Source organism: Schistocerca serialis, chromosome 2, assembly GCF_023864345.2.
Source record: "Schistocerca serialis cubense isolate TAMUIC-IGC-003099 chromosome 2, iqSchSeri2.2, whole genome shotgun sequence".
In the NCBI taxonomy this organism is placed as follows: Eukaryota; Metazoa; Arthropoda; class Insecta; order Orthoptera; family Acrididae; genus Schistocerca; species Schistocerca serialis.
The window spans coordinates 141,809,884-141,831,580 of record NC_064639.1 but is presented as its reverse complement, the minus strand read 5'-3'; the positions used below and the strand labels follow the sequence as shown (position 1 = coordinate 141,831,580).

At 43.1% G+C, this 21,697-nt stretch overlaps 1 protein-coding gene across 1 annotated transcript in view; it reads right to left on the bottom strand.

Annotated features, from left to right (window-relative positions):
• The window catches only part of LOC126455790 (Down syndrome cell adhesion molecule-like protein 1 homolog), a 64,273-nt gene that overhangs the window by 25,651 nt on the left and 16,925 nt on the right, over positions 1 to 21,697 (bottom strand). Inside the window, exon 4 of the mRNA XM_050091552.1 lies at positions 6,762 to 6,905. Within this exon, the coding sequence (XP_049947509.1) occupies positions 6,762 to 6,905 (144 nt within the window). The remainder of the gene's footprint in view (positions 1 to 6,761; positions 6,906 to 21,697) is intronic.

Sequence of the window (21,697 nt, the reverse complement as noted above, 5' to 3'; positions counted from 1 at the left end):
TGCTGTTGGTGGTTTTTTCACCACATGTGAGTAGATAGCGTGAAACCCGCTGTTCGGTATTGATATTTATGCACCTGAAACGTACCTAATACCCATGCGCATTGCAGTTTATTTGCATGACCTCCACAGACGCTAATTTTGTATGCTCGGGCTACGGAAGGCTAGTGCTTGAAGCAGAGGGATAGTCGGTGCCCCAGCGTATTGAACACCGACCGCCCCGTCACATCGCCCACTCCTCCGGCTGCTGCTGCCTTTTCCTACTATGAGGTGTAGCCAAGGGCCATAGCATGGTGTTGAACGTTCCGTGACGAGGACTCAAGTATTTCGCTATTGTTCCAGTGGTCGGTATTTCCTAGAAATACTGCTGATTTCTGCAGAACTGAAACGGCATATCATTTTCTGCCCAACAAAGCCCAAAACGGAGCATCTACAGTGGATGGATGTTTTTTTGTGTACCTCAGTGACAATATAGAACAGGTCTGGAGAACCAGTGTCCTTACCCACAGGTGGGTAAGGAAGGAGGAGCGGAGGTGGGAGGGGAGGTAAGACCGGCTTTGAGCTGCATTCATGGGGTAACAAAGTTGTTGCTATTGTGATTTTTTTTAGTTGCTTGTTTATTTGAGGATTTTGTCTTTCTTCTCCTAAGACGCTATGGTACTATTCGTAAGAAAAACAGCCTCTCCAACGCCGAATATTTGCTCAAAATTGATTGTAGTGTTGTTGTTTGGTTCTAATAGCATTACGTTATTGGTCAAGTCTTCTACTCACCATAGTGTGTGGAACTTGCTAGCCAATGTATGTTTAAGGACTGTTGGATACTGTTACGTGCTTATTGTGTATCATATTCAAGGCAAGATACAAAGTTCTCGGTTCAGTAACCATTCTAAAAAAAAAGCACTCCGTCTTCAGACGAAGAGTGGCCTACCGGGACCATCCGACCGCCGTGTCATCCTCGGTGGAGGATGCGGGTAGGAGGGGCGTGGGGTCAGCACACCGCTCTCCCGGTCGTTATGATGGTTTTCTTGACCGAAGCCGCTACTATTCGGTCGAATAGCTCCTCAATTGGGATCACGAGGCTGAGAGCACCCCGAAAAATGGCAACAGCGCATGGTGGCCTGGATGGTCACCCATCCAACAATAATCATTGTAGGAAGCATAAGTTCATACCACGATCGTCAGATTACACTTACTTAGCTGCAGATTTAAATAATTTTAGTACTACATCCGCTATTCGGACTGCCGTAGTATTCATTTTAAAAGCGTATGGCCACACCATTTACACGGTGTGAGGTCAGGTCCGTCGGTACGATATTTTGCTGTAGCAAGCACAAGAATCACACTATTTGCAGCGTCACAGTACTCGTTTCAAAAGTGTATGACTACACCCTTTACACTATATGAGAAGAAGTCTGTCGTTACAATACAAGAATCATAATCACACCAAGAAAATACATGATGGTAACACTTCTTACAGCAAATAGGCGTTCGTGTTTATTCAGCTATTTCTTTAAAATAAATGCGCTGACATTACAGCAGTTGAGCTGCTAAGAACGACAACATTTTACGCAGACTGAAATAATTAGGGGCTCATACGAAGATTTTTAATGAGAGACAGTCAGCAGCAGAAGTTCCATCTTTTGTTTTCTACATAAATAAAATAAATATTCTTCCGTGAGTTTCTCGTGCCTACAAATGGATGCAAATACATCGTAAGAGTAGACTAAATTTACATTTACTTCTATTTGCTTACTTTGCAAGCCATCGTTTGGTGTGTGGCGGAGGGTGTGTCCTGTATCATTAGTAGTTTACCAGGACAGTAGAAACATTTAACTATCAGCTTCAAATGTCGATTCTCTAAATTTCCTCAACAGTGTTATTTGAAAAGAACATCATCTTCGCTCCAGGGATTCGTGTTGGAGCTATCTGGTGGATATAATCCGATTACGGAAAAAATTATTCATCATGCAAACGGACACCCACGATCAGTTTTTACATGCCGCCAGCCGGGTGTGGAGGCGAGGGCGAGACTACATCAGATATGATTCGCGAGTTGGAGCGATAATCAGGCGTTTTTTCGTTGCGGCGAAATTTTTTTCACGAAATTCAAATCTCCCCCTACACACAGCTTGATAATCATTGCAATAAAGTCAGCTTTATTACCGAATTTATGAAGTGATGCCAAGTATGAAACTGAAATATAAGTCTCCTCTGTGCTGCTAGCAAGAGAGACTTGGTAGGTTGACGAGGCATCTGGCTAGTTGAAGAGGGTTCGAAAATGAGGAGGCAACATGTGACATACATGGAGCATGGTCATTTCATGAGGCAAAAATGAGATAAATATTCTTGATCTATGATGCAGGACGTAAGACATAATAGAACAAATCTTTTTTTGTACCTGTTGAGAGAATATTTCGAGGAAATATAGTCTATACCACACTATTGTACAGGATTTTCGCAACAAGTAACGATTATTTAGCAATGTGAAAACATGTGTGGGCCCCAGTTTGTTCTGTTTTCAAAAATAGCTCGTATAAAAGGAAGGAATCTACATTTCATGTGAGAGGGTTGGGTTGATTTGGGGGAAGAGACCAAACTGCGAGGTCATCGGTCTTGTCGGTTTAGGGAAGGATGGGGAAGGAAGTCGGCAATGCCCTTTCGTAGGAACCATCCCGATATTTGCCTGAAGCGATTTAGGGAAATCACGGAAAACCTAAGTCAGCATGGTCGGACGCGGGATTGAACTGTCGTCCTCCCTAATGCGAGTCCAGTGTGCTAACCACTGCGCCACCTCGCTCGGTTATGCGGGAAATTGATGTGTATGGACAGTCTCATTGCCGTTTCTGATTGGATAAAGTGGATTTTTTAAACTGGGAAGTCTACATCAGGCTGGAACTGCAGTTAGAACTATACGTCCAACCTACACTTGCTTGACTTCCAGTGTCCACGGCCAACGGCTGAATAGCAAAGTAATCAGTATGCTGGTTGAGTGGCGACAGGAGCGGATGTGCGTGTTCCGTGAGAAGATCTAATATGGCGACTCTCTGCACTGGACGATTACCTCCTCTGAGTATTCTGATCGGTTGACTGTTTGGCAATCACATTGACAGTCTCTCTGGCCTCTGGCCAGAGACGAGCTCGCAATTGCTGGTGTGGCCAGAGCGGGTGTGGGTCTCTAGATCTCCCCCAATCGGCGTCAGGGTGGCTCTCCAGGAGCTGGCGGATGGTGCAAGGTTCACGATGGTGAGTGTGTGTGATTGGGAGATATTTTTCGTCAGTATGTTTAGTGCAGGTGGTTTAGGAAGGTGTTTGTGTGTTCTCAAATTTCGGTGCATGCAAGATCTCGGATGTACGCTGATCAACCATAATATAAATTTGTGCAGGTGATAGTGTCATCTGTCGAGGAATGACGGATAGTCGGACACAGGCAAAGTGCATGTAGTATCTGGGAGCACGCTTTCCACGAGTAGTATAGGGAGGGTGCATGATTTGTCTGACTTTGACTGAATGCGGATTGTGATGGCCTAGGGGCCTGGCATGAGCATTTTGGAAACTGCATTACTTGTCGGGTGTTTAAGGGGTGCTGTGATAAGCATCTTCAACACTTCTAAAAACCAAGGTGAAACCACACCCAGACGATAGCGATTGTGCAGCCACCCCTCATTACAGATGTCGGACATGTAGGTTGGGCCGACTGATAAAACAGGACAGGCAGCGAAATGTGGTGGAAATACCGTCAGTCTTTCACGCTGGGCAGAGTGCAAGTACATCTGAACTCTCAGAGCACGAAAGATTCCTAACGATGGGCTCTGCAGCCAATGAGTCGCGAAAGTCCCAGTGTTAACATGACAGCATCAGCAACTTTGACTGGAATGTGTACATGACCATCAGCACTGGGAGTTGGCACAGTGGTAGGCCATTGCATGGTCTGATGAATCATGATACTTTGTTCATTATGCAGATGGGAGGGTAGAATCTGTCAACTTCCAGCTCAAACATTCACACATGCCTCCATGGGTCCATTGGCGCTCGTGTAAAGCACCGTGATGGCCAAGGAGTATCATACAGTAATTTCAGACCACGTTCACCCCTTCATGACCATGTTTCCCAATGGCAGTAGCATTTTTCAACAAGATAATGCGCCAAGTCAGAAGACCAGGACTGTGAAGGAGTGGTTCGAGAAAAACAGTGACTTGGCACAGATTGACTCTTTTTCCCGCCAGTTTTCAGATGGGAAATGGAGAGGGGTCGTGCAGGAAGGGAGGGGGAAGCGGGGGAGGTGAGGGGGGACTAGGGGATTATCCAGAAAGGGGTAAAGTAGGACTGAACTGAATTGGGGAGGGATGACAGAAAAATCTGTCCCTCTTTCCAGAGGGTTAGGAAGGAAGAGGAGAGGGAAGGGGAGAGATGGTGGGTTTCTGAGAAGGAGGGATTATCCCCAGCAGGTCATATATCAACACTTTTCTTAAATAAATTAGCATAACAATAGGTTAAGGTCATAAAGCAATCAGCTGTCACAATTTAATTTATTAGTATATAAATTGGATATTAAAAGAGGTTCATTCTCTTTTTGCTCCATTACTCACCCATCGAAAACCAACTTCCAATACGTCCTATCATTAAGTACGACTTATCTGCTTAATAACATGAGAGTGACTGATTTAAAACAACCATGAAAATGAACTGTTGTGATTTGTATGCATAGCGTGGTAGAAAACTGTTTATACAGGATGGTGGGGTATGGACACAGAGATTCTGATAGTTGCTACCTCAATATGTACACTTCAATGTGTCAATTGTTTTTCTCTGCATCTGTCTTCCTGCAAACGCATCACATAATTTACCACCCGATGTTTTCTGCACTACGAAGTGGAAGACACCTGTCAATATAGACTATCTGTGTTGCAACCACTTGTCGACTCTTCAGTACCTGGCCTGCCAGCCAAGAGAAAATAAACATTAGTTACTTGGTTGTGTCACGCACACTAATCAACTTATACACATACTACTCATCATAGCAATAATTATTAGACAGCGAATGAAGTAAATAATAATGTAATGTCGTTAGGCACGCTGTCCTTGGTCTCAACAGAAATATCTGCACTTATATCCCTAACAACCTGCATAATTCTGTATGTTACATTTTTGGTACTTTTCTACTTTGAACATTGCAAATTTTTTGACAATTGTCAAATAATCTCAAAGCCAGTCGCCACTCAGATTTAAACGTGACTAAGAGAGAAAACTAAAGTAATAATAACTAAAGTGATTTAAGAAAAAAGAAAAAAATTATATATCTTTCACACAACTTGATTAAACGTAAAAAAAATACCGTTCCAGTTAGTTGGCAGGGTCATGGACCATTAATAAGAATTAATAAATGAGACAAAAATGTGGGCAATATTTGCTACAGACCATTTAGGTACTGGCACCGTTTGCCCTGGTTGAGGTTATATGTCAAGCAGCTACACTAGTTCATATAATTATCGGAAATACACCTCCTGGTACTTGCTTGTGCCATGCAGCATGAGAATCATATATCCGTAAGGTGTGTATCCAGCTCCTGCTACTGACGCATATTTCTTAATTTTATCTATCGAAAGACAACTAACTGCACTATATTTGGGTAAGGTCGAATTGTCTTTTCGAACATAATTGTTTCCACCGTCTTAGATTTCCCTCTGCCCGTTTTTGTCAGCTGCGTTATCAATGCAGACTACCAGTGCCTTTTTTACTGGCATACTGGGATACATTTCCCTTTTCTGTCGAGCACAACGTTGTCTTTGTTGCAGTATGTTACGAAAAAAAAAAGCATTTCGTAACGATGCAGTCACGCTAAATGTAAGATATAGTATAGCTATGACCATAAATTTAATACTAATTCTCTGATCGCCTCGTTTTACACTCGGCAAAGCCTAACGTCATTCACTCAGATGGAACTGAGCCTCCAGCATCAACTTCATGCCACCGCATAGGCTGTTTGCAAGTACAGATTATTGCTGCTCTAAGTGGGTAACATCCAGAACGATGCATCTCCTAAGAAGTACGAAAAGTGACGCTGATTATGTCAGACCTGATAGGTCTCGTCATATAACCATCATCACTCATCCTAGGAATACGTGAACTTTCTGTTATACAGTATGCTGCGTACCCTTCTTTTTTATATAAAAAAAGGAAAATACTGACTCTCAAAGCTTGTCCTTGTCCACGAAATGTTTGAAGATAATCCATAAGGGCTGTAGTTACGAAAATTTATTGTAAGGATGAGTGTAAGATATAAGCTTTGTCTAACTATAACGAATGAATAATCGATTGTTCTAGTAAGCAAGAGAACATTCTTTAATTAATGAGAAATGCTGATCTGAACCAGTTTTGGTAGTACAAATATTTGAAAGACTACCAGCAACATCTTTGTTAGCTTGCGGTACTGGTGCTGGAAGGTGCAAAACACAAATGTAATTTACCTGAAACACAAATGTAATTTACCTGAAAATTGCAGCAAGGAACATTCTGAACCATGGCTTGCTAAACGGATGGTTGGGAAATAAGAAGATGATTGTAGTTGAATACTGATGTGTTCTATTTTATTTTTATTGTTAGAGATTCGAACGTTAAACAAAATGCTGTGTTTTGTCATATTGATGAGCTTGCATATGCGTTCATGTTAGTGACGATTATACATTAATGGTTGAGAAATTTGTCAGAGAAGTAGATTTTTGCGTAGCTACATAAGCTACCTACAGCATACAAAAGAAGAATTTTACCTTCCCAGTCGGACAGAGCTCGGTACGAGACCCTGTAACCCTGCAGCACTCCATTGATCTCAGCAGTGGGAGAGGACCACTGAACAAACAGGGCGCGAGAAGACAAAGGCTTACACTTAACGTCTTCTGGAGGCGCTCCAGGAACTGAAACAGGCAGACAAAAAGAAAGAGCAATAAAAAATCACTTTTAGTGTTAAATGAGACGCGAAAAACCACTGTCCTTTTTAGCAAGGGATTATTAACGTTTTGAACTGTACATAAACGTTGTTTTCGTTAGTCTTTAGATTAAAAGTGAAATGTAAACAAGAGAAAACACAGAATGCTCTCCGTTGCGTCGTTTCAAAGCAGTGAGATGGCTGGTTTGAAACAAAATCTTTCTTTAGTAGATGAATTTATCTTCGTTCTGCAACAGTTATTTGTACAATTTTGTAGAATTGTTAATAGCTACATATTCTCGAGCATGTAGCCACAATCTGCAAGATATTGTTAAGTGAGCCTGATGTAGCTTCAAAGAGACCACCGTTTTTATTAATTTATTTATACATCCTGGCCAGGATAGGGAAATCAGACCCTCTCTTACATCTAACAAGGCAGTCTCCATGTTTTGCAGGGTGTTCTAAAAGTAGGCGCAACCTTATGACATAACATTTTTTTAAACTTTTTGTTTGACGTAGTTATGCTCCTCGTTTAATTTATGAAACAGAGACTACATGTCGTCGTCCAGTTTGGGCTCTGTGTTCTTAGTACCCTTACAGCAGGAACGGTCAAGAATTCAGCACATGAGAAGTGCTCTTGCTCGTATGCCATACCTCCCTCAGCTGGCTGCGTACTTCCCCCACCACCACACCATTGTGTCAGAGTGTGAGAAGGGTGAAGCAGTGGAAACTGGGAAAACGCTGCATTCAAATGGCAGTGCAGTTGCATTGCTTATGTCTTGATTTCATATTTCTCAACAACATAGACCACAAACAAAACAAATTTTCAGTATTATTTAATTATTTTTGTCACACTAAAGACATAATTTTACCTGATACAAACTGTTAGATGTAGACAATATCACACATGTTTCACACCCAGGTTGTCACGTAATCGTGACTTATTTAGTTTCAAAATCGGAAAAAGCGTTTCGCATACATACGTTGATCGAAACGTTTTATCACGTTTGCTACCTCTTTATGGAGACGTGGAAACTCTTCCCAACGGAAGCAATGTAGACGTCCTACACAGTTCTAACTTAAAAGAATTTGTCTTTTAAACGGAAATCGCACTGCAGATCGATGAGTTCCATCTGTGTATGCAGAATGGCATTTTCAACTCAAACAAAGACATCTCGAAAACAGATATAAGACTGGCAGTCTCCTCAGAAGTTCTGAAAACTATCCTTGTATTCTTTCAATGTCACAGTGAATTACGAAATCTCGTTTTTTCCATAACGTCAATGAGCTTAGGGAAATGGCCTGCATTTTTATCAGAATTTGTCCCTTCCACAACGCGATTTTCCGTTTAAATCCATCCCTATCAAATAGGAAATAAGTTGTTTCTTGCAGTGTCTTACTGTGGGAATTGTGCTGTGAACTCCGCTTAAAATGCGAAGTATGCAATTCATTCCAGATGTTCTAGTTTTCGTTACTGCTCGCCTTTTCTCTTCATACGTTGATAATTCGCCGATTTCAAATAGAAACATTTTTCCAGTCATGCCCCTTGACTTAGCCAACGTGCATTTCGTAATACGTATAGTCTTCATGCTCTTCGTTCAGTTCCATCGAAAAATGATGCAACAAACCGTGGAGTAATTCATGCGACTTTAGAAAATTTAAAATCATACCACCGGTTTCATCGCGTGCTATACGCATGCAAATTTTAGCACTAAGTGCTTCTTGATGTACAAAACGGTGAGTTATAATATTTTGCTCCTTCAACGTCGACTGAATTTTTAAATTCTTTCTTTGCAGCGTCGTTCCATAGCACACTTGCGGTACTTGTTGTTTGTGGGGCTGTGTACCGCGAACAGAGATTGAGAATTCTTATACTTCTCCTCTGTCATTCGCATTCATTTTTGTGACGGTAGACCTCTGCAATTGGTGTTGTATGGAGATACGCACTGGACCTATAAACGTCCTTCATACCACGAACGAATAGCGAAGGGTAAACCGCCCTGACACTACGCTTCTGACAGAAGACTTGCCGACCGCAATGCTAAATGGAACGACGTGCTGTACCGAGTACTTACGAGAGAACTATCGAACAAAGCCAAGACAGGCCGAGTCCCAGCTCGCACGCGGTTCACACATCGTGCTCGCGTGTGGTTTCGCACTCCTTGGCCGACCCTACTTTACAGCAATGCACGTGTTTTTAATGACGCATGTGAGTAGAAGTCGAGTTGTGCTTCAGCAGTTACCAGAAAACGTGTAACTGTTTATCAGCGGTTAATGTCATCTGGAACGCCAGACAGCGGACACTCGATAGTTGGTTTCCGTCTGACTGGTCGTATTGTTTACACCTTCACGGATGTGCGAGCGAACAGAATTGACGCATTTGGGATACGGGAAATCCACTCAAAAAAGAGGATAGCGAAGAAGGGTAAACCTCGCTGACTCTACGCTCCTGCCGAACAGGAGAAAGCCATGCCGACCGAAAAATGCCTCGCCGCAGTGTTTAATGCAATGTCGTGCTGTACCGGCTACTTCCGAGAAGTACACGTCGAGACTTATCGACAGTGTTAGTGTAGGGACAGGGATTAGATATCAATGTCAACATAACGACGATGGTTACTAAAGTCACACATTTTCATCACAGTTTGTAAACACTGTACCTGAAGAACAGCTACAGTATGGAGGTTTGAGCAGGACATTGCTATGGGTCATACAGACAACACCGCCATGGTTTTTTGGGATATTGTTTTCATGGACAAGTGATTTCAAATGTGTTGTTTCCCCTTCCGTCTCCTGAATCATCCCCACCTGACATTTTCTTGTGGGTGTAGCTTAAGGACGCTGCTTACATATTTCGCCTTGACACTATTCTCGAACTGCAGGAAAAGTTTAATGACGTGTTACTGCGCAATTCATATTCAGTCACGTGAATTCGAATAATGGAGGCAGCTTTCTACAACTTTTTGGAACTGTGTCATTTTTCTAACATGGTTCTGCTATCTTTCGAATATCATCTACAGCACATTCAACATGACACACATATGGTAGCTTTTACAATACAGACTGCAATCCTCCGAAATTTGTCTCTACTGAGGTCGAATTTGTGTGTTACAGTGAAGTCGTCTGGGCACTTATAATACGCGTAGGTGAAATAATGTTAGTTACTGGATGTTTTTATTGGCCACCCGATTCCGCTGGGACAGTTTTATAACCATTCAAGGAAAGTGTACGCTAAGTAGCGCAGAAATATCCAGATCACGCAATGATAGTCGGAGGCGACTTTAAGCTTCCGAGTATAGACTGGGACGACTTGGCTTCCCTGTAGGTCGTACGGACAGACAGTCTTGTGTAGTACTTCTGACCAGGATTTCCGAGAACTACCCTGAAGAACTAGTTAGACAATTCACACGCAATGAAGGTATTATAAACCTTATAGCTATAGATCGAATCTTATCCACAGTGTCAGTATAGAGACATGAACTAGTGATCAGTGTCATCATAGCGACGATGGTTACTAAAGTTAATAAATCCGTCAAGAAGGCGAAGAGAGTGTGAGCCTCGATGCGCCTTTTCTGGCATACCAGCTCCTTGGCGCGACACTATCGATTACCCGGCTGTACTAAGGTCTTTGACCCTGTTGTGATCTCGTGTGGTTTTGGTATTCGAGGCAGTTGGCGGTGGACTCGCTACGAGGCGCAAGTACGTGCAGCGGCGAGACAGGGCTACGTCGTAAGGCTGTCGCGAGTTTGTGGTGGACCTGCCTGATGACAACTCCGGACGCTGTTTCTCGCTTTGCTTTGGTTCCCCCTTTTCTCGGAGAGATCCATCCCGGGAGACCATCTCGAACAACGCTCTCCATCGAAGGTGTAAGTGATTTCGGTGCCTTCGTTTCGTTGAGCGATTTGCGTTGCAGCCAGTGTACTTGTTGCTAGGTTGCCCTGATATGCGTGTTGTTGAAGTAAGTGCAGCCGGAAGAGTGTGTAACTACAGGGAGACCAGCAGTTAATATTTCTTTTTAAAAATCCGCTGGTCGGATTAATATTAGGAAGCTGATTAGCTTGTAGGTGTGTGTGTGTGTTATATTTCGTTTTCTTTGGGACAGTATCCAGAAGTTTATATATTGTGTGTATGAGATTTTCATTGTATTTTGACTGCCATCAAATCGACGTCCCTTGTATATTGCTGTAAAATTTGGGCCACTCTTATTGAAAGCACCTACTCAGTTAATTAGTAAAGACTCGTATTCTGTGAGGCTAGTCATTTGTACGTAGTTCCTTTATATAAGTGCAATTATTTGAAAGCACTCACTAGTTATTAGTAAAGCCTCGTATTCTGTAAAAAGCAATCATTTGTACGTAGAATTTTATATGCGTGCACTTATTTGAATGCACTCAGTCAGTATTAGTACTGTTTATTAGTATTTAGTTCTTGTTTATTGATCTCTTAACTTATATTAATTGATGTTTGGTTGGTGTTTGCCGTGTCTTCTGCAACCTGTTTGTATTCCAGTTTTCTGCGAGATGGGTTGTGTGGGAGCGGCGCCACGTTTCGCTTCGGTGCACAGACGCTGTGACGTGACGTCTAATGGGAAGTGACTCCCGGTTGGTCCCCGGGGTTTAGATGTTGTTTTGGATGCCTGGTCTGCTGCTTCCGGCATTTTAAGTTAAGTCAGCTTTTGCCCAGGGCAGTCTGGCGTCACTGCCCGTTTGGTAAATATTTAACGTGTTTTATGTATATTTTTTTAAAAAAATATTGGCTTTTTATTTGCTTGGGAATAAATTGCATTAAATTGTAATTTCTTGTACTGCTTGTGTTATTTGGGTTCTTAACCAACTGGTGTGCATTTCATAAATCACTTTCATATTGCCAATTATTGCTCCTTTAAATAAATTATCTGTGACACATTGCTTTAAAACGCTTTTGGATATTAATTTATTGTTCCTCAAAGTATTGAAATCTCTGTTGCTCATCTCTTTAAGTGAGAGTTCTTAACTGTAATTTGCTCCCTTGCTTTAGGAGCAGGCTATCTGTGATATTTTGGTATTGTCTTAAGATGGCCAGGTGTTGATTGTCTCTTAGCTGTTTTATAAATATTGCCTTTGAATAAATTGTTAATTTATTGATTTGCTAGTTGTAGCCGGCCGGTGTGGCCGAGAGGTTCTAGGTGCTTCAGTCTGGAACCGCGCGACCGCTACGGTCGCAGGTTCGAATTCTGCCTCGGGCATGGATATGAGTGATGTCCTTAGGTTAGTTAGGTTTAAGTAGTTATAAGTTCTAGGGGTCTGATGGCCTCAGATGTTAAGTCCCATAGTGCTCAGAGCCATTTGAACCATTTTTTTGATAGTTGTGATTAAGGAGTGACATTATAGGGGCCTTGACCTTTCATGCTAAGTATACCTCCTCATTCCGACTTCCTCAGTCACAGAGTGTTTACGCTAGAAAAAGTAGGCAAGTAATTATTAGCGTCCCACATAGATAATGCATGGACACCATTCAGCTCCAGTATGTAGGAGGATTATGGGCGAAGTTTAAACTGTTATTTAATCGCCCTCTGGACAATAATTTGCCAAGTAAGTGTATTAAGAATTGAAACGATCATTTGTGGTTCAGTAATTAAATTCGAAAAATGATGGAGAAACATTGTTGGACTCTCATTTAAAAAAACAAGCAAAAGTTAGTAGAAATTCGTGCGTTCGAAGAAGATCAATGCTTGAAGCATACAACATCCACTGTCATACCTTAGCGAAAGATCGTGACGAGAACCCAACAAAATTCTGGTCACACGTGAAATAACTAAGTGGTTGGAGGGCTTCTATTCAGTCACTCGTCTACCGGTCTGGGCATGGCAGTAGTAGACAGAAAAACAAAAGCTGAAGTCTTAAATTTCACGTTTAAGAAATCATTCACGCAGGAGAATCGTACAAACATGTCGTTGTCTGACTGTCGTACAGATTCCCGCATGGAGCACATAGAAATTGGCGTCCTTGGAGTAGAGAAGCAACTAAAAGAGTTGAAAACGAGTAAGTCGCCAGGTCCAGATGGAACCCTATTTCGGTTTTATGAAGAGTACTCTGCGCCATTGGCCCCTTATTTACTGCATTTATCACGAATCTTTCGCCCAGCAAAAAGTCCCAGGCTACTGGACAAAAGCGCAGGTGGATCCTGTGTATAATTAAAGACCAATATCCCTAACATCGGTCTGCTGCAGAATTCTGGGTTCAGATGCGAAAAATTTCCTTCTGTCCACAAATCAGCTCAGATTTACAAAGAAACTTTCGTACGAAATTCAGTTTCTGCTCTTCTCACATGATATCCTACGAACCATGGGTGAAAGGCAACAGGAAGATTCCATATTCCCAGATTTCCGGTAAGTCTCTGACACGATGCATCACTGCAGACTCCTGATGAAGGTCCGAGGGTACGAAATATGTTCCCAAATATGTGTATGGCCCATCACATTTTAAATAACATATACCGGTACATTATACACGATGGCGACCGATCATCAGAGGCAAGGGTATCGTCAGGAGTGCCCCAGGGAACTGTGATATGACCCCGTTTATTCTCTGTACGAGGTGTGGCAATAAAGAAACCGGACTGGTTGTTGTGGGAATTTCCGGCTTCGTCGATCACAGGTAGAAGATTGGGGGAATAAACTTGGGGCTCTCCTTGACGCGAGTACAGAATTTTATGCCGCTGTGGTTAGTCTGTCTGTGAGCCGTCTTAGGAACGGGTCGTGCGTCTGAGCTCCGTTGCAATTATTCTAAGCTATAAAGTGGAACAACGTGTTATCAAATTCCTCAAAAAACATGGAAAATCCACAACAGAACCTTACGATTTGGTGAAACAAGTTTATAGTGATCAGTGTCTATCTAGTACGCAAGATTTCGAGATGGTTAAGACGTCCAAGAACGGTAGGGAAGACGCTGAAGACGATCAGAAATCAGGCCGTCCTTCCACTCCAAAAACTGAAGAGAATGTGGAGAATGGCAGTAGAATCATTCGAGAAGACCGGCGCCCAAGCATTTGAGCAATTTCAGAACTTGTTCCACCAATAAGGAAACCGTTAGGCAGATTTTGCGCGATGACCTTGGCATGAAAAAGATCTGTACTAAAGTAATATCAAGAAACATCACAAACGCGCAAAAGCAACATCGGGTGGAATGCTGCGCTGATTCTTTTGAAAACGTTGAAAATGACCCTGTTTGCTTCAGCGAAGTAATAACGTGTGATGAAATACGAATATTCCAATACGGTCCAGAGACTAGCGGACAATCCATGCATTGGAAGAGCCCTCAACCCCCTAGGACGAGAAAGCGCGCTTGAGCAAATCAAAATTCGAAGCAATGATGACTGTTTTTTCGATAACCGAGGGGTTATCTACGTTGATTGGGTGCCTGAAATTAAGAATGGCAATAAAAATTACTGTTGTTGTCGTTGTGGTCTTCAGTCCAGAAACAAGTTTGATGCAGCTCTCCATGCCACTCTATCCTGTACAAGCCTCTTCATCTCCCACTACCTACTGCAACCTGCATCCTTCTTAATCTGTTTAGTATATTCATCTCTTGGTCTCCCTCTACGATTTGCACTCTCCACGCTGCCCTCCAGCACTAAATTGGTGATCCTTTGATGCCTCAGAATATGTCCTACCACGCGATCCCATCTTCTAGTCAAGTTGTGTCACAAATTTCTCTTCTCCCCAATTCTATTCAATACCTCCTCATTTGTTATGTGATCTACCCATCTAATCTTCAGCTTTCTTCTATAGCACCACATTTCGAAAGCTTCTATTCTCTTCTCGTCTAAACTGTTTATCGTCCACGTTGCACTTCCATACATGGCTACACTCCATCCAAATACTTTTAGAAACGACTTCCTGACACTTAAATCTATACTCGATGTAAACAAATTTCTCTTCTTCAGAAACACTTTCCTTGACATTGCCAATCTACATTATATATCCTCTCTACTTCGACCATCATCAGTCATTTTGCTCCCCAAATAGCAAACCCCGTTTACGACTTTAAGTGTCTCATATCCTAATCTAATTACCTCAGCATCACCCGATTTAATTCGACTACATTCCATTATCCTCGTTTTGCTTTTGTTGATGTTCATCTTATATCCTTCTTTCAAGACAGTGTCCATTCTGTTCAGCTGCTCTTCCAGGTCCTTTGCTGTCTCTGACAGAATTACAATGTCATCGGCGAACCTCAAAGTTTTTATTTCTTCTCCATGGATTTGAATTCCTACTCCAAATTTTTCTTTTGTTTCCTTTACTGCCTCAATATACAGATTGAATAACATTGGGGATAGGCTACAACCCTGTCTCACTCCCTTCCGAACCACTGCTTCCCTTTCATGTCCCTCAACTGCCATCTGGCTTCTGTAAAAATTGCAAATAGCCTTTCGCTCCCTGTATTTTACCCCTGCCACCTTCAGAAATTGATAGAGAGTATTCCAGTCAACATTGTCAAAAGCTTTCTCTAAGTCTACAAATGATAGAAAAGTAGGTTTGCCTTTCCTTAATCTATTTTCTAAGATGTAGGTTCAGTATTGCCTCACATGTTCCAGCATTTCTACGGAATCTTCCTCGAAGTCGGCTTCTACTAGTTTTTCCATTCGTCTGTAAAGAATTCGTGTTAGTATTTTGCAGCCATGGCTTATTAAACTGATAGTTCGGTAATTTTCACATCTGTCAACACCTGCTTTCTTTGGATTGGAATTATTATATTCTTCTTGAAGTCTGAGGGTATTTTGCCTGTCTCATACATCTTGCTCACCAGATGGTAGAGTTTTGTGAAGGCTGGCTCTCCCAAGGCTATCAGTAGTTCTAATGGAATGTTGTCTACTCCCGGGGCCTTGTTTCGACTTAGGTCTTCCAGAGCTCTGTCAAACTCTTCACGCAGTATCATATCTCCCATTACATCTTCTTCTACCTCCTCTTCAATTTCCATAATATTGTCCTCAAGAACATCTCCCCTGTATAGAACCTATTCATACTCCTTCCACTTGACTGCTTTCCCTTTTTTGCTTAGAATTGGGTTTCTTTCTGATCTCTTGATATTCATGCAAGTGGTTCTCTTTTCTCCAAAGGTCTGTTTAATTTTCCTGTAGGGAGTATATATCTTACCCATAGTGGTTCAAATGGTTCAAATGGCTCTGAGCACTATGGCAGTTAACATGTATGGTCATCAGTCCCCTAGAACTTAGAACTACTTAAACCTAACTAACCTAAGGACATCACACAACACCCAGTCATCACCCCTAGTGATATACGCCTCTACATCCTTACATTTGACCTCTAGCCATTCCTGTTTAGCCATTTTGCACTTCCTGTCGATCTCATTTTTGAGACGTTTGTATTCCTTTTGCCCGCTTCATTCATTGCATTTTTGTATTTTCTCCTTTCATCAATTAAATTCAATATCTCTTCTGTTAACCAAGGATTTCTATTAGCCCTCGTCTTTTTACCTACTTGATCCTCTGTTGCCTTCACCATTTCATCTCTCAAAGATACCCATTCTTCTTCTAGTGTATTCCCCCAGTCTTGTCAATCGTTCCCTAATGCTCTTCCTGAAACTCTCTACAACCCCTGGTTCTGTCAGTTTACCCAGGTCCCATCTCCTTAATTTCCCACATTTTTGCAATTTCGTCAGTTTTAATCTACAGTTCATAACCAATAGATTGTGGTCAGAGTCCACATCTGCCCCTGGAAATGCCTTAAAATTCAAAACTTGGTTCCTAAATCTCTGTCTTATCATTATACGCTCCTGGAAATGGAAAAAAGAACACATTGACACCGGTGTGTCAGACCCACCATACTTGCTCCAGACACTGCGAGAGGGCTGTACAAGCAATGATCACATGCACGGCACAACGGACACACCAGGAACCGCGGTGTTGGCCGTCGAATGGCGCTAGTTGCGCAGCATTTGTGCGCCACCGCCGTCAGTGTCAGCCAGTTTGCCGTGGCATACGGAGCTCCATCGCAGTCTTTAACACTGGTAGCATGCCGCGACAGCGTGGACGTGAACCGTATGTGCAGTTGACGGACTTTGAGCGAGGGCATATAGTGGGCATGCGGGAGGCCGGGCGGACGTACCGCCGAATTGCTCAACACGTGGGGCGTGAGGTCTCCACAGTACATCGATGTTGTCGCCAGTGGTCGGCGGAAGGTGCACGTGCCCGTCGACCTGGGACCGGACCGCAGCGACGCATGGATGCACGCCAAGACCGTAGGGTCCTACGCAGTGCCGTAGGGGACCGCACCGCCACTTCCCAGCAAATTAGGGACACTGTTGCTCCTGGGGTATCGGCGAGGACCATTCGCAACCGTCTCCATGAAGCTGGGCTACGGTCCCGCACACCGTTAGGCCGTCTTCCGCTCACGCACCAACATCGTGCAGCCCGCCTACAGTGGTGTCGCGACAGACGTGAATGGAGGGACGAATGGAGACGTGTCGTCTTCAGCGATGAGAGTCGCTTCTGCCTTGGTGCCAATGATGGTCGTATGCGTGTTTGGCGCCGTGCAGGTGAGCGCCACAATCAGGACTGCATACGACCGAGGCACACAGGGCCAACACCCGGCATCATGGTGTGGGGAGCGAACTCCTACACTGGCCGTACACCACTGGTGATCGTCGAGGGGACACTGAATAGTGCACGGTACATCCAAACCGTCATCGAACCCATCGTTCTACCATTCCTAGACCGGCAAGGGAACTTGCTGTTCCAACAGGGCAATGCACGTCCGCATGTATCCCGTGCCACCCAACGTGCTCTAGAAGGTGTAAGTCAACTACCCTGGCCAGCAAGATCTCCGGATCTGTCCCCCATTGAGCATGTTTGGGACTGGATGAAGCGTCGTCTCACGCGGTCTGCACGTCCAGCACGAACGCTGGTCCAACTGAGGCGCCAGGTGGAAACGGCATGGCAAGCCGTTCCACAGGGCTACATCCAGCATCTCTACGATCGTCTCCATGGGAGAATAGCAGCCTGCATTGCTGCGAAAGGTGGATATACACTGTACTAGTGCCGACATTGTGCATGCTCTGTTGCCTGTGTCTATGTGCCTGTGGTTCTGTCAGTGTGATCATGTGATGTATCTGACCCCAGGAATGTGTCAATAAAGTTTCCCCTTCCTGGGACAATGAATTCACGGTGTTCTTATTTCAATTTCCAGGAGTGTATAATCTATCTGAAACCTTCCAGTATCTCCAGGCTTCTTCCATGTATACAACGTTCTTTCATGATTCTTGAACCAAGTGTTAGCTGTGATTAACATATTCTCTGTGCAAAATGCTACCAGGCTGCTTCCTCTTTCATTCCTTACCAGCATTCCATATTCAGCTACTACGTTTCCGTCTCTTCCTTTTCCTACTACCGAATTCAAGTCATCCATGACTGTTAAATTTTCGTCTCCCTTCACTGTTGAATAATTTCTTTTATCTCATCATACATTTCATCAATCTTTTCGTCATCTGCGGACTAGTTGGCATGTAAAGTTTACTACTGTGGTAGGCGTGGGATTAGTATCTATCTTGGCCACAATAATGCCTTCACTATGCCGTTTGTAGTAGCTTACCCGCATTCCTATTTTTTTATTCATTATTAAACCTTCTCCTGCATTACCCCTATTTGATTTTGTATTTATAACCCTGTATTCACCTAACGAAAAGTCTTGTTCCTCCTGCCACCGAACTTCACTGATTTCCACTATATCTAACTTTAACCTATCCACTTTTCTTTTTAAATTTTCTAACCTATCTGCCCGGTTAAGGGATCTGACATTCCACACTCCGACCCGTAGAACGCCAGTTTTCTTTCTCCTGATAACAGCTTCCTCCTGAGTAGTCCCCGCCCGGAGATCCGAATGGGGGACTATTTTACCTCCGGAATATTTTACCCAAGAGGACGCCATCATCATTTAACTATACAGTAAAGCTGCAAGCCCTCGGGAAAAATTACGGCTGTAGCTTCCCCTTGCTTTCAGCCGTTCGCGGTACTAGCACAGCAAGGCAGTTTTGGTTAGTGTTACAAGGCCAGATCAGTCAGTCATCCAGACTGTTGCCTCTGCAGCTACTGAAAAGGCTGCTGCCCCTCTTCAGGAACCACACGTTTTTCTGGCCTCTCAACAGATACCCTTCTGTTGTGATTGCACCTAGGTACGGTTATCTGTATCGCTGAGGCACGCAAGCCTCCCCACCAACGGCGAGGTCCATGGTTCAAGGGGGGGGGGGGGGAGGAGGGGATAAAACTTATTATGAAACCGTTCTGAAGACCTCGTAAACATGTGCGACGGAGACCAGAACTGTGGAAGAATCGCTCATTACGCGATGTCTGTGAAGAGATTTTTGGCGCAAAACATTCCATTGATGGAACATCCACCGCATTCTCCTGACATAGCACCATTCGACTTCTTTCTCTTCCCAAAACTGAAGTCTGGGCTCAAAGAAACCAGGTACGTGAATGCAGTGAAGGAAAAAGCAACGAGTCTCCTCAACAGCATAACAGAAAAAGACTTACAGCACTGTTTCCAAGAGTGGAAAAGTAGCATGGAGCGGTGCATGGTTCGGGGAGGCATGGATCGAGGAGTGCACTACACTAAAGCGGACAACATTTCAATTGTGTAAGGTTTTTCAATTAAGAATTAGACCACGAGTCCTGTTTCTTTATTGCCGTAGCTCATATACATAAATGACCCGACGGACAGGTGAGCAGCAGTTTATGGCTGTTTGCTGTTGACTCCGTGGTGTCGTCATTGAGTGACTGTAGGAGTATGCGAGATGAGTTAGACAAAATTTCTAGTTTGTTTTAACAGATGACCTATCATCCTATCCCTTCTCCTTGGCAGTGTTTTCCACATATTCCTTTGCACTCCAATTATGCGCAGAACCTCCTCATTCCTTACCTTATCAGTCCACCTAATTTTCTATTTCTGTAGCACCACATCTCAAATGCTTTCATTTTCCTCTGTTCCGGTTTCCCTACAGTCCACGTTCCAATACCATATAATGTGCTCCAAACGTACATTCTCAGAAATTTCATCCTCAAATTAAGGCCTATGTTCGATACTAGTAGACTTCTTTTGAATACCCAGAAATACCCATTTTACCAGTACTAGTCTGCTTCTCCTTCCGTCGTGAGTTACTTTACTGCCTAGGTAGTAGAATTCCTTAACTTCCTCCACCTTGTGAACATCCACCCTGATAAGTTTCTCGCTGTTCTCATTTCTGCTTCTTCTCATTACTTTCGTCTTTCTTCGATTTACTCTCAGTCCGTTTTGTGTACTCATTAGGCTTTTCATTCAATTCAGCAGATTAATTCTTCTCCACTTTCACTCAGGATAGCAATTTCATAAGCGAATCTTATCGTTGATATCCTTTCACATTGAATTTTAGTTCCACTCCTGAACCTTTCTTTTATTTCCATTATTGCTTCTTCGATGTGCAGATTTAATGGTAGACGCGAAATACGACATCCCTGTCTTAAACCATTTTTGATCAAAATGGTTTAAATGGCTCTAAGCACTATGGGATTATCTGAGTCATCAGTCCCCTAGAGTTAGAACTACTTAAACCTTACTAACCTAAGGACATCACACACATCCATGTCCGAGGCAGCATTCAAAACTACGACCGTAGCAGCAGCGCGGTTCCGGACTGAAGCACCTAGAACCGCTCGGTCACAGCAGCTAGCCATTTTGATCCGAGCACTTCTTTGTGGTCGTACTCTTGTTTTACTTCTTTGCTCTTGTACATATATTGCTTATTACCCGTCTATCTCTAACATCTTGCACCATTTTTCATTGTCGAACGCTTTTTGGAAGTCGACAAATCCTATGAACGTGTCTTGACTTTTCTTTAGCCTTGCATACATTATCAACCGCAACGTCAGAATTGCCTCTCTGGTGAATTGATCCTCACCCAATGCGTCCTCAATTTTCTTTCCCAGAGTATACCTGCAGAAATTCTTCATACCCCTTGGGATGTGACTCAAACGGATACAGACCTTGTAGTGGTTGCTGTGGGAGTACCTGATAATTCTTCTCATTCTTTAGTTACGTTCCAGGTGAAATCTCCTGATGTTTGTTGTTAGTCAGGATTTTCTCACATATCACGAACACAAAACCAGAATAGTCTCTGCAGGATCATACGACTTCCTGGCGCTCCAGTTACCAAGTTAGTAGGAGCTACGACGCAGTCTAATTGTATCTCAAGAACTGTCAACGTGGTTTAAACAATAAATCAGAGTGCAAGGCTCAATGGTTCCACTTACTTGCTACAGTGGTTTGTGGCTTTAGTTAATTTTTTCTTGTTCCCTCGCCCCAAATATTCTATTACTGCCTTATTCCGCTTCATTATATGGCCCACGAATTGTTTCTTACCCGACCGTAAGCGAAATTAAAAAAAAAAGAATCGTTGTCTTCTTAGAAGCTGATTGGCGTGATGCATGAAACGGTCCTGTATTGTGTTACGTACATACACGAACACTTCAGGCATCGTAGTAATTATGAAATCATGCCAACAACATTTCAACGCGTTCTCCCTTAACTAATTCACTTTATCAGACAATTTGGGACTACAAATGGTCACTACTCTGGCTGTTTCGAAGGGAGTAGCACTTATTAGATGGGTCGATTCTCCAGACAATTCTGAATTAAAACGACATGTGGTTATTTCTCATATTTTAAGTAACAACCATATTATCTACATCTAAATCTACATTTATACTCCGCAAGCCACCCATCGGTGAGTGGCGGAGGGCACTTTACGTGCCACT